This window comes from Silurus meridionalis, chromosome 17 (assembly GCF_014805685.1).
Source record: "Silurus meridionalis isolate SWU-2019-XX chromosome 17, ASM1480568v1, whole genome shotgun sequence".
Lineage (NCBI taxonomy): Eukaryota > Metazoa > Chordata > Actinopteri > Siluriformes > Siluridae > Silurus > Silurus meridionalis.
This window is the reverse complement of record NC_060900.1, coordinates 7,279,401-7,294,009: the sequence shown is the minus strand read 5'-3', so window position 1 is coordinate 7,294,009 and position 14,609 is coordinate 7,279,401. Positions and strand designations below refer to the sequence as shown.

The following is a 14,609-nucleotide window of genomic DNA, read 5'->3' as shown; positions in this document are numbered from 1 at the left end:
TTCTGTGTTTGGATTGATAAGAATTTCTTGAGTGTGAGGGGTTGATATTTGTACAACATTTCTACAATACATGATATGTCAATATCACACTATACGGGTTTGTTCCCATTAGGGGTCGCCATAGCGGATCGTCTATCTCCATGCCACTCTGCTCTCTGCATCTGCCTCTTACAAACCAACGACCTACATGTCTTCTCTCACCACATCCATAAACTTCCTACTTGGTATTTCTCTTTTTCTCCTTCCTGTTGGCTCCATCCTCAGCATTCTCCTACTGATATACCCCATGTCTCTCCTCTGCACATGTCCAAACCATCTGAAACTGGCCTCCCCCTGGTACCTAAACTTATCCACCTTCACCACCTCTTCTCCCTGCAACTGCACCACTCCACTGCCCTCCCTCTTATTCACACACATGTACTTAGTCTTTCTATTACTGACTTTCATTCCTCTTCTCTCCAGCGCGTACCTCCAGCTCTGCAGGCTCTTCTTAACCTGCTCCCTACTCTCACCACAAATCATCCGCAAACATCATAGTCCACAGAGACTCCTGTCTGACCTCGTCCATCAACCTGTCCATCACCACTGCACTGTATGTTAAAGGGCATAGAGCCGATCCTTGGATGCAGTCCAACCTCCACCTTAAACCAGTCTGTCATTTCTACTGCACACTTAATTTCACACCTGACTTCCTCATACAGTACCACAACTCCTCTCTCAGCACTCTGACGTACGCCATCTCTAAATCCACAAACACACAATGCAACTCCTTCTGACCTTCTCTATCTGTGGTGCTCCTCCTTGGCATAAAACCATACTGCTGCTTACAGATGGTCACCTCTTCTCTCAGCCTGGCTTCCACTATTCTTTCCCATAACTTCATGGTGTGACTGATCATCTGTATTCCCCTGTAGTTACTGCAGGTTTGCACATGTCCCTTATTCTTAAAAATCAGTAATAGCACACTCCTCCTCCATTCCAAAATCTTGTTAAACATTCTGGTTAAAAACTCCACTGCCACCTCTCCTAAACATCTCCATGCTTCTGTATGTCATCTGGTCCTACCAACTTTCCACTCTTCATCCTCTTAATCGCTGCTCTCACTTCCTCCTTACTAATCCTATCCACTTTCTGCTTCACCGTCTCCACAACATCCAACCGTCTCTCTCGCTCTCATTTTTCTCGTTCATCAGCTGCTCAAAATATTCCCTCCATCTTCTTAACACACTCTCCTCACTAGTCAACACATTTCCATCTCCATCCTTAATTGCTCTAACTTGCAGCACATCTTTCCCAGCTCGGTCCCTCTGCCTGGCCAATCGGTACAAATTTTACAGATCCAGAATCACTTTTGTAATTGTGAATGTATTAAGGGAAGCTCGGGCAATTTAAAGTTAACAAACAACTGTTTCAAGCTTTATGTTTAACTAAATAAATGTAATTATTGTAATGATTGTATTCGGACTTGTAGAAACTACAGAACTGGCAAAGTGGGCAGAGAAAGTGACGCAAAATGCCGAGCAAAGGATAATTGTATCTAAATGTGACGAACAATTTGTAGGTGATTCGCAGATGCCACAGGACTGAGTGAGGTAAGAAGGCTAATCACAGAACCCAATTCAAGCTATTATGAACTATATAAAGTGCATAAGTTCAGACATGGACAAGTTGAGAAGGGTCATAGTCAAATGGTTGCATTGTGACTGTGCTGAAGGTCTCAGCATGTCTGTGCACATGAGTAAAAAGGAATCCAGGTGTGTTTTACCACCTCTGGCTGTAAGGAAATGTGAAATCCCCCACAAATACTTTGCTAATGATATCAAAGTCATGACAAATACATGTAGCAAGACAGTTTGAGAGAGAACGAGACAAAAAAAGGGAAAAATTACGGATTTAAAACGAAGGCTTTCCTCTGAGCATGATTGTGTTAGAGTCACATTTCTAAAGGGTATGTTAATTACAAAGATAAAATGTACTATCTTTTCATTAGCATTTTCTCTCCTGTCTGTCTCAAACTCTGATTTTTAATAAAGAGGGTTTTATTGATTACTTGGTGGGATTGTACACTAATTGATCCTCCCCCCAAAAAATAAAATCCATTACCAGTTTAAGCTGGATCTTATTTCGATGCGACATAAAGTGTGGTAACTGTATACAGTTCTATTTCAAGCCTCTTTGACTCTTTTTTCCCCTGTGCTTTGATTTGATCTTAACACCCCTTTCTGATTCATTTCTTTGAATCTTCCCCCCTAAACTACATGCTTTTAGTAGGTCCCTTCCAGTTTTGCTTTAATCAATTCCCCCAAATATCAAGTTAATAAACCATTTCTTCCCATTGTTATACTGAATATAATCACAGCTCTTGCAGAAACTGAATAATGATAATGACAGACCTGTATTGTCAATAGTTCATGGACACCAAACTATCAAACTCATATGAGTCTTCTCCAAATTGTTGCATTTTTTATGGAATATTTTTGGTATCCTTCAGCATTAGAGTTTCCATTTACTATACTGAAAGGCCCAAACCCTGTTTCAGCATGACAGTGTTCCTGTTTTCAAAGCATTTATTCCTGGATTTGTTTAAATCAATTTTCTGGCTATGTAAAAAAACATGATCAAGTATTTTTCCCATTTCTGTTTGAAAGCTAGCTGCATTCAGGGGAATTGAGTTTGGCAGCCTGTAAAGCACAAAAAAACTGCTAGAGATTAGAATGTTCTTTTAATGCCTTATTAGCATAAAAGTTTGTACCGTTTAAAATCTGTAACATGACAGAATTGTTTAATGGTGATTTGCTCCTTAAATAATGCAAATTGTGAATATTCATTAATGCATGAGCGTGGCTTACTTTTTAATTGAAGAGTACAGCTCATGTAATGATTTCATTCAATGTCTGAAATTGAAAACTGAAATTCATTCCTGGCTACATCACTGTGTACCTTTCAGTTGGAATCAATAATTCAGGCCATCAGTAATTAGAATGAAGCGTTGCTGTAATTAAGGCTTGGTGTTAGGGAAATTCAGGTCTAGCCAAGTCTTTAAATAAAAGCATCTAACAAATGCAGCATGTAAATGCTTTCAAATACCACATGCCAACTACCTTATATGATGCAGTTAGAATAGTTGGATGATGGAGTTCACAGTACATAAACAGTGTTTGCTCAAGAGTTTTTAGCGGCCTACTGACAAATGTCTCACACACACACAAAGACCAACGCAAATAGTCCACAATCAGTGAGCAGCGGCTCACAGGTTATGTGCAGTAATCAAATACTGTCTCAGATTAGTGCATAAAAGTTTATCCTGCTATCTTTCTCTGAGATTCACAGTGAAATAATTTGTCATATAAAATAGTAATAAGTATGGATTAACAATAGTTTTTCAATGTATGGTGAGTGCACACACACACACACATATACTCACACACATACACAGCTCTAAATCAACACACAGTGACCTTTAACCCATACATTTAGACGACTAAGTTAGCAAAGGCCATTTAAGTCAAATCACACATTAATGCCTACACACACACACACACACACACACACACACACACACACACACACACAAACACACACAAACGACCAGGGATCCCATTTCCATGTTTCCTTTCTGACCTTCCCCCCACTCACATTTTTGTACTGAAATTTTTTTTTCTGAATATTTTTTTGCTACTATGCAATAAGGTTTAATAATGTGCATCATAATATATAATAATAGGCAGCATATGTTAATAGGAGATTTTCATGGCTAAACTTTTATGCCGCACAATTGAAAACACAATTTCCGACGGCCGTAAAGGCTGATTAGGATTCAGATTGCACTATAGCCTGCTATTTTGGAGTTTAGTCTTTTATTGGACACTAACGTTTTTGACAATGCAATTAAACAGGTGCGAAAGCAAATATGAATCTGTGTTATTTATGCTTGCTTTAAAACCTATTGAGACTTGGTTAAGAACACAATTATGGAATGGGGGAATATTTAAATTACTAAATATTAACTACTGCAGCAAATAGAATCATTGTTACCTCTATACTTTCTGTACACCACTCAAAACAACTACAACTGCTGACTTCCTGACCATACATAAGGATTTAAAAGACAAATGTTTTGCTTTCGCCACTCTTTACAAAAGCACATATAAATGCATGAATGACACATTCTCTCACACTCACTCTCCAACACACAGGAAGCTGAAAGGTCCTACCTTTGAGAACTGTCTACGGAGGCTGAAACGCTGCACCATGCTGTCTGAGCACAGAGTAGTAGTGTAACACACACACACACACACACTCTCTATTTCTGTCTTAGAAGACCTTGTAGTCTGATCCAGACGTGTGCACGTGCTACTACATATTGCTGATTGTACAGGAGACTATTGAGCAAGTGAGAATGAGACAGAAGAGAGAGAGAGAGAGAGAGAGAGAGAGAGAGAGAGAGAGATGCACTGTGCTGTACACTACTCCTGTATACTTTGAATTCTCCCTGCCTCTTTTACACACGCGTGCGGTCGCTCATGCTTCCTCAATGTAAGTTGAGTGATGTTGCTATGGGGTGAGACAGAGAGATAGAGAGATAGAGAGAGAGAGAGAGAGAGAGAGAGAGAGAGAGAGAGAGAGAGAGGGGGATTGCAAGTGTGTTTCTTCCCAAGAGAGAGAGCGAGACAGACAGAGAGAAGAGAAAAGGGGAGGGGATGCTTTTTTTTGGAATAATAGAGCAAAATGGGTGTGGTTTTCCTCGATAAATGATAAAGTCATAGACACACACAGACACAAAGTCTTGAACACACCTACAGACACAACACAGGAAGAAAAGCCAATCTGTGTGTTCTGGAAATGTTTAAACACCTCTAGGTTTCTGTGGCAACTGATTAAATGACCTCATTGACCTTCAGCTGCATCAGGACTATCCATGAAACTGTATCTCTCTTTATCTTTCTCAAAGACACACACACACACACACACACACACACACACACACACATACACACACATACACAAATCCATGCACCTGTACAGTATGTCAGGATGTACCCGTTTATCATGTATATTGTTCTGTAATTAAACGCCTTGAGCCCTGTGTGTGTGTGTGTGTGTGTGTGTGTGTGTGTGTGTGCATCTGTCTAGTGCTCCTGTCATTAAATTAAGGTGAAAGCTCCCTCTAGTGGCTGTACCATGTCGTAATTCTTAACTTTACTCTCTTTCCCCATAAAACGCATTAAAAAACCTTTTTAATGATTTGTGATAAAAACAGGGGGCTTCAATTAAATCTACCAAAATTAAATCTACATGTGAGCTTAGTCGTTAATCAACTATTAAGGGTCTCCAATTAGACTGACTGACAATTTGCGGAAAATAGTTTAGTCCCCTTGATTATGCTGTGAGGCAACTGGAGAAAGAACACAACATAAGCAGTAATATTTCTTTTGTTCAACCAGAACATTAACTTTCAAATTGTAGTGCCATGTTTTCATTTAGAATTTACCTTCTCTGCCTCCTCATTTAATTGCCAACTTGGTCCTTTAGGAATGTGCATGTGGGAATGACTATCAGTCGTTTTAACCTGTAAAACAGCATCAGGGGTTTCATGAGTGCGTCTCAAAGACTTTTTTTCTTAAAGGCAGTCTTGCCATATTCCTGCCCACTGGATAAACCAAAATCACAGCTGCAGAGGGGACAGGACCTGTGCGCAGGTGGGAATTAGATATCAAGTCAAGTCAAGGTATTACAACCGCATTAAAATGATTTTAAACAGAGCTTGCTATAGCTGAGGTGACCGCCTGAACCCTGAGCCCGGATCTTTGAGACTGGAGCAACAGAAAACAAGCTTTTTTTTTAAAAGATACCAACATCGAGGTTTCCACATTGGAAACATTGAGAAATTATACTCTATTTAAAGATTAGCAACTAAGAACTATTTTGGCTCTCTAAGTCAGGCATCATGCATGTCAGGCTGTAAGGCTTGCTTGTGTATCACAGTGGAAATACCAGGCAGTACAGCAATTACAAATAGGAAATTACATCTTGTATTTAAATGTTATTGCATTTAAACCACAAACGTTTTGAAGTTATATAAGTATTTGCTAAACTATAATAATAATAATATCCAACAATTTCAGGATAACAGCATACAATGATGGCATATTGCACCTCATAGTCTTTAAGATGGGATGGGGGCTGAATTCTGCGTTGTGGGGCGCAGACACTCGCGCAAAGGTTGCTCTGACACCCTACTTCTGTGGTAAGCACACTTATCCTGCTCGAAGGACCAAATGTTAGGAAGTTTCAGGAGATCAGGAGATTGTACTCGCCCCAGTGTCAGTAAAAATACGGTACAGGATTCAGAACACTCAAACTTTACTGGGATTAGAATGGCATTGTGTGTGATTCTTGCTGTCAGTTGCTAGTTGCTGTTCTACTGACAGGTTGCACGATGCTGAAAGGGCGCTGCTGAAAAATGACTGCTGCTCGGTCTTCTGGCCTTTTACACACTTGATGGAGAACGGCGCACTGTGATGTCATAGGTAACTTATCATGATTGAAAAACTGTATGTCTGCCTCTAGTGGTGAAGCATGGAAATACAACTGAATGGGAATCCTTTCTTACAGGTATTGTTGAATATTTTTTGAGTGGTCAGGTCATTAATAAAATGGGGAACTGGACAGTAAAATTGAAAAAAATTATAATTATAAATAAATAAATATTATGGGAGGCCAATCCATAAACCAGGATACTGGGAAAAAAAGGCGACTACTCAATAAAGTGGGACACCCAAAATCATTTAGATTGGTCAACTCTTTTTAAAGATATATAATACTATCATAATAATAAAAATCACTGCAAGTCTATGGGGAACCTTTACAGTTAGGAAGTAAACATCAGGAACTTAGCTAAACCATTAGCTTCATGAAAAGACATCTAACTTTTCTGGCTAGTAAATAAAATGTCAACTGGAACTGAACATATGCCAGAACTATTATTTTGTCAGGCATAAATCCTGGCTACAGAATATTTTTTTTATAGATTCTATAAACTATTAAGTAGTTAGTGCGTTCATAATCCAGCAAACTCCAAATTAATTGTGCATCAGTCCAATAAAAATAAATGAATAAATGAATGAAATACATCTCACAACAGATTATCGTCATGCTGAGAACAAACATAAGAGATAAACACTTACCATCAGATTTATACAGATGATTTTTCCTTAGAGCCAACTAAAGAGGGAAAAAAACAAGGGGGTTCAATTAATAACAAAGTAAGATTATTTTTAAAAGTGAAAAAGATTTTGCAATTTGTTTAAATGATCAGTTGGTGTAAAGGTATGACAATGTACACTGATTAAACAATCTGAAATAATTATACATTTAAAATTATTACTATCATTCTAGTACTTTCTCCAACAATTTTAAGCCATACACGGTGCTACAAATATATTTCCTCTTTGTGGAATAAATCAGTTTCTTTAATAGACCATAATATTAAGTTGTTATAGCAGGGATTTTTCATACTGTGCCACTAATGTAACACCTTCATTCCTTACTATAGAAAATTTAGTTATTTGACAAGCAGTTTTAATGGAACTAAAATGAGAAGCAGCTTGAGGCAAAGATATAAGATAACACATTATTAGAAATATGGAAAAACATCCTCTGTAAAATGTGATTTTCCACATATTATGGCCTTAATATTTTAAGATTTTACAGCCACCATGGCTAGGTTTGTACCCTGAATCAATAGTATGCAATAATTATTTATTATTTTTTTGCAGAATTAGACTGAAGTACTGTAACAAAAACTTCAACACTAAGCCACTAAAAAGGTGTACAGCTGTGCCTGTTCTGTTATTTTATTGGTGCTGTAACAAACCTAATTTACCTCAGGAAGCACTACATGAGCAGAACAATCTTTTTCATAATGCATGTGAAAGTAAAGGAATACAATTTGCTGCAGGTGGTCAGTTCACATCACGTCTGAGCTACTGAAGCTACTCAAGAGACACAATACTTTAAGTTACACAGAAAGGTCCAGGCCACTGTCACTGTTGAGTTGAATCAAGGCCAATTCAATTTCATATCAAACGATGTAAAATTTTTTGGAGTAGACTAAAGCTTTGACAGCATAAAAAAAAGCATAGACAAACACAAGAGAAAGGAGTTTGATGAGCCAGAGAGATGAGACTGTAAACTGCACAATATTAGAATGATACTTAAAGATGCACTGCAGCCATTGGTGTAGTGACATGGATATAACTATCCGCCACCATCCAACAAAAAAAATTATAAAAGTCTAAAAATAACTAAATCAGGAAATTATGTTTAGACTTTACAGGGAAGCGAGTCAGAGTTGACAGAGTATATCATCTTTCTTTTTATACTTTCTCAGTCAAGGCTTGAAAGGACCATTCTGAAGCTCTGAATATAACACATTCGTAACTAGCAATAGTCTGCATCAGTGGACCCCAACCCCCAGGCCGCGGATCGGCACTGGTCCGTGGGTCAATTGGTACCAGGCCGCACAGAAAGAATACATATCTTACATTATTTTCGTTTTATTTATTATCTGATTCTGAATGATGTTTTATTTTGGAAAATTACTCGATTCTCTCCGCCACATCTGTCTATGACTCACTCTTAATGCATTTCATGATGCCTCGGTCACATGTTTTACCTACATCCTCTCCGCTCTGTTCGGGGACCACTGGTCTACATGACTTCTATCCATTAATCACGAGGAAGGTGTGTCTGACAACCAGTGTCTGAATTTAACACTACATCCACAAACCATAGCTAGATGGCACCATAATATCTGCTGCTGAGGTATATGCACAATCACTGGAATATTATTCATAATATACATAAAGCAGGGTTCTTGTACAATATCAGACTAAAGGCCCTATTAACAAATTGTATAATTTTCTCCCACTATTTCTTCACCTTGTTACATTTATATATGAACAATAGTTCCTGCATCCTTGTTACACCACCAGCATAATGCCTTCAATTGTAAATCAGTCTGCATGGAATCCAGTAGCATCTGTTTACAATCCTATAATGAATCAATTGGGAATGAATTTGGGAAAGAATGATTTAGAAAAGACTTCATGTCCAAATGCAATGATATCAGTAAAGTTTCAGTTTTGGGTCAGTGTGAACTCTGATACTGTCACTCTTTCTATTGGATTGGATTTGTACTAATAAATTGGCAATAGATATATAGATAAATGGAGAGAGAAAAAAGGAGAAACAGGTTCGTGTACTTCTGGTCATTACATTTTGTTTTAAAAAAATAAAAAATGACCGTTATTTTAATATTGCAGAACCAAACTACAAAAACAAAACTTAATTTTTCCCTTTTATTTGTGGAGGTACGGAAAAGAAAATCAAAGGGAACCTAAAATATAAAAATGACGCTTTGAATGTATGATGCGGGAAGTTTACCAGGGAAATGAGGGGATATCCGGTTAATCAGAATGGCACCGGAAGCTCAACTTAATATGATTTTAGAAATAGCGGGAAAAAAGAAATGTCGTCTTCCTTAATATCAGAGTACTTGGTGTGTGATTACGGGGAAACAGTGGGGTTTTCGGCGAAAAATGTAAGAGCATTCTGTACTGAAAGTGGTGCAGGACTGAGTTCTATCTCCGACTCACATTGGGAACTTGCAAAAGGATTCCAGCATCGGGAAAAAATTAAATCTGTTTACACCCAATTCACAATTTACCACACCTTAAGTGTTCTGCTCGCATAGGAAACTATTATAAAGAAATTAAGCCACATTAAGCACGGGGACACTGATATTAAAAGAGCGAATTCGGCATTATTAATAAAATGTACTATATAACGGGAAGCCGCTGATGAAGGCAGAATATAAAAACGCGTTTGGAAAAAAAACATGTTTTTCTAACATATAAAGTAATCGCTTAATGTGGACCACAATGACAATAATAATGACACAACCATGATATACGATGTATATTTGTATATCATTTATATTATAACACACACACACTGTATAAGCTCCGCCCACTTCTGAGCAGAAATCGCTGTGACGTAGCCAGCCGTTTCTTCGGGGCGCTGCTGTAAAAACGATAAGGGGGTGTGGCTTTTTGATCCGTATAACGAGAAAACACTATTTGTACTGCAAATGTGTCTCCCTCACCAAAAATGTGTATTTATATCAAAATAATCACTAGTAAAGAACTATTATTCCGGTACGGATTGGGTAGTGTTAATCAATACAGTATTACAAATACCCGAAACTGCCGTAAATTTATTCAACATACTTCAGACAGGAAGTACGACGCATTTGCGCACATGCGCAGTACAAATAGTGTTTCCGACATGGATCGAGTATTCACAGGAAGTAGTATCAGCCTTGACTGATTTGTATTGATATCAATATGTTTTGTTTACTGGCTGTTAAAAATGTCAAATGTCAAAATGGCATTAAAAAATGCCAAAATGGCATTAATAAGCTCATGAACAACATTGCACTTATAACCAGACAAAGCTTCATTTGTGGTTTAAAGAGCAGTATATATACACAAACCTAAAGAACATTTACATTTACATTTGTGGCATTTAGCAGACACCCTTGTCCAGAGCGACGTACAAAAGTGCTTCAAGTCTCTAGCAATGAATAAATCTACACTGGTACTCTAGATTACAACTTAAGATAAATCAGCCTACAACTCTGTTGAGTTTATTATTATTATTATTATTATTATTATTATTATTATTATTTTAACAAAGCAAACTTGTAAAGTGTTAGTTTAAGTGTTTCAGAAAGAGGAAGGTCTTCACTCATCATTTGAGATAGCCAGGGACTCCGCTGTTCGGACATCTAGAGGAAGTTCATTCCACCACCTCAGTGCCAGAACAGAGAAGAAACTTGAAGTATACTTACCTCTCATTCTGAGAGAAAGTGGTACCAGTGGAGCAGTGCTGGAGGATCGCAGAGAGCGCGGTGAAATGCGAGGTGTGATGAGGTCTCTGAGGTAACATGGTGCTGGTCCATTTTTGGATTTGGATTTTTGGCCTTTTAGGCAGGCATCAGTGTTTTGAATCTGATATGTGCAGCTACTGGAAGCCAGTGGATGGAGCACAGCAGTGGGGTGGTGTGGGAAAACTTGGGCAGGTTGAACACAAGTCGCGCAGCTGCGTTTTGAATCACTTGCAGTGGATGAATAGCATTCAGAGGTAGATCTGCCGGCAAAGAGTTGCAGTAGTCCCGTCTCAAAATGCCAAGAGACTGTACAAGCACCTGAGCAGCCTGTGTGGACAGAAATGGTCGAATACTTTGGATGTTGTAAAGAAAAATTCAACAAGAACGAGCCACATTAGCAACATGAGAGGTGAAGGACAGTTGATTGTCTACGGTCACCCCAAGGTTGCGAGCAGTGGCTGAAGGGGAGAGCAGAGAGTCATGAAGAGTTATTCGGAGATCTTGACCTGAAGATGAATCACATGGGATGTCCAGCAGTTCTGTATTGCTCGAGTTGAGTTTTAGTCGATGAGCACTTATCCATTAAGATATGTCCGTCTAGCATGCGAGATCCGAGTGGAAGCTGTGGTATCTGAGGGAGGAAGAGAAAAGATAAGTTGAGTGTCATCAGCATAGCAGTGGTAAGAAAACCCATGTAAAAATATGACTTCACCAATAGAGTGGGTATAGAGGGAGAAAACGAGAGGACCAAGTACTGAGCATTGTGGGACACCAGTGGAGAGTCTGCGTGGGGCAGATGTGGACCCCCTCCATGTTACCTGGTATGAGGGACCTTCCATGTAGGAAGCCAACCATTTCCATGCTGATAAAAAAAAATCAAGCATTTTGTTTTAGTTTCCCTTTTATATTCTTTCCTGTGCATCCATAAAAATAAACTTGAAAATTACTTGTTTTTCCATAGTTTGGTTCTGGAGAATTAGAAGAAAATATAAAAATTATGTTTTTTTTTTGTTTTGTTTTTTCATTTTTTAAATTCTCTTTCTATAATTCTATAATGAAAATTGAATGACCTGAAGGTACACGGACTGAGAGATAATAATCAGAAGACAATGAAGTGATTATGCAAGAACTAACAACAGTCCAAGTACAATTCAGTTTTGTGCTTTTTATTTTTTACTTCTTTGTTCGTTTTGTGAACTAAAACTGAATTTGAAACATTTTCATTATTGAACTTAATATCAAACTGGTTGAAGAATCCCTATATCTTCTTATTGATCTCATTCGCACACTTGCACAGGAAAAAGATAGGAGTAAAAATTGTTCTGATGACTCCGTATTTTTGTATTTATTTATTGTATGTTATTTTGTGTAGCATATACACTGTTTAAAACATACACACACCTCACTGACAGCAACCACTGACAGCTTTGGTCTGCTAATGACACAGAGAAAACAACAGGTTTAAAGAACATTGTGTGTGTGTGTGTGTGTGTGTGTGTGTGTGTGTGTGTGTGTGTGTGTGTGTGTGTGTGTGTTTGTTTTCCAACAGAAGCTTGTGACCATTGATTTTCAGGTGCAGGAAACATTAATAATGAGTTAGCCAAAAAAAGATTCAAGAAAATATTACACACACACTACACTACTATAATACATTTTTAGAGTAAACCTTTAAAAAGCAGGTGTGTGTACAGTCTAGCAGCTTGTTTAGGGCAGTTCTAGATGCATCCTTAATTTAATTTAATTTAATTTAATTTAATTTAATTTAATTTAATTTAATTTAATTTAATTTAATGTATTTCTATTTGCAGAGCACTTTTTACAAAGGACATTGTCTCAAAAACAGCTGTACTATTCAAAGTTAATAATGTTTGTTTCTTATAATTTTTATTTATCCCTAATGAGTAAACCAGTGATGACTGTGGACCTTTAGAGGAACCAGACTCAAAAGAGAACCCATCCTCATCTGAGTGGCACCTAATGACCCTTCATCACAATTTAATCAGTGTTCTATCGTTTTTTCTGCATCTTATTTCAGATAACGAAAGGATGGCATCATTATAATTGTAAATCATTATCATCAACTACTGTAAATTTGGTGTCTGGCAGATATTCCTTAAATAATCCCCCTTTCCATCTCCAAATGTTTGCAACATACAGCAAAATAGAAATATGTATGCACATCAGATATTATATTTATCGTATACCTTAAGTTAAATAAAATGTATCTTAATTATTTTTTGTTGGTGCCTTCCAAGCATTTTTTGTTTAAAATGGCTAAATGTGATGCTTTCCGGTGTTCTCTGCGGAGCATGGGGCAGCATGATGCTTGTCCTAGAGGACCTGTGTATTAGCACTGCTTTCAGTTACTTTTTTTGACCACTATGTTAAAGAATGACATAAGGTCATATCATCAAAACATTGTTTTTATTGTCGGTCTCTAAGAAAGAGGTAATTAGTATTTTGGTTAAATTTAATGTGTATAGAGGACTGAAGATTTGTTCAAAAGCTGTCAGACAGCACAAAGTCTCTGTTTGGTTTTGTGTATCAGTAAAAAACACTTATTTTAATATCCTCTCACACACACACACACACGCACACACACACGCACACACACACACACACACACACACTGTACACACACACACACACACACACGTGGTGAATCAGTCCAAACCCAGGGAACAAAAAGAGTTTCTGGAAATTACTGTGCACAAACCCTCTCTCTCACTCTTTCTCTCTCTCACACACACACACACACACACACACACACACACACACACACAGTGATGCAGCGGACATTTAAGTAACGTTCACTGCCCCAAAGTACCATTGTTTCTTCTAAGCTGTCTGACATCAATGGACACACTGTGACGATACCTCTGTGGGAAGACATCCAGCACATTGTGTGTGTTTGTTTGTGTGTGTGTGTGTGTGTGTGTGTGTGTGTACAGTATATGGATGTGTACACTAGAGAAGGGTAGCGTCTGGTACATTTACTCAATGCACTTCTATTCTCTCTCTGTGTGTGTGCTAGAAACTCCTGAACCATTCACAAAACTTTAGAATATTGCCAATATAATGAGTTTAACGCATCCACTCCACGGTTGCAATTGTATAAAATGTCTTTAAATGCAGTTGTGTTAAACTTTCCCTTCACTTTAACAGAATAGCAATGCTGCAGTGCACAAAGCCAGCTCAATGAAGATTGGTTTGGGGTGCAACATTTTGCTATAGAGCTCTCACCTGAACCCTGTTAAACACCTTTGAGATGAAATGCTGACTACACCCCAGGATCAACTGACTTCAGCCTACATCAGTACCTGACTATACTATCGCCCTTATAGCTGATTAAGCACAAATCTCCACAAACAAATCTAGCAGAACCTCTTTCCAAAAGTGAAGGTTATTATATAAGCAAATAAGAATAATGTGCAATAAGATGCTTCAAATGCACAGAGAAGTCCACAAACTTTTGTCCATATAGTATATATATATATATATATATATATATATATATATATATATATATATATATATATATATATATATATATTAACCAACATCTACTGACCAGTCTGATTGGAGAAACTGACAGTGATGCGGTATAATCAAGTTTAACACACTAAAGGTTTCGAATAAAGGAGCACAATCACAA

At 37.8% G+C, this 14,609-nt stretch overlaps 1 protein-coding gene across 4 annotated transcripts in view; it reads right to left on the bottom strand.

Moving 5' to 3' along the window:
• Nucleotides 1-7,224, bottom strand: part of tmcc1a (transmembrane and coiled-coil domain family 1a) — a 33,574-nt gene extending 26,350 nt beyond the window's left edge. Inside the window, exons 1-2 of one of the 4 annotated variants that reach the window (XM_046871644.1) lie at nt 7,188-7,224; nt 5,492-5,569 (exon numbers count right to left, since the gene is read on the bottom strand). In XM_046871644.1, the coding sequence (XP_046727600.1) occupies nt 5,492-5,569; nt 7,188-7,190 (81 nt within the window). In that variant the 5' untranslated portion in view covers nt 7,191-7,224. Of the gene's footprint in view, nt 1-4,214; nt 4,352-5,491; nt 5,570-6,156; nt 6,453-7,187 lie in introns of those variants that run through there. The other 3 variants (XM_046871646.1, XM_046871649.1, XM_046871648.1) reach the window with 3 other exon arrangements.
• Between the last annotated feature and the right edge of the window lie 7,385 nt (nt 7,225-14,609).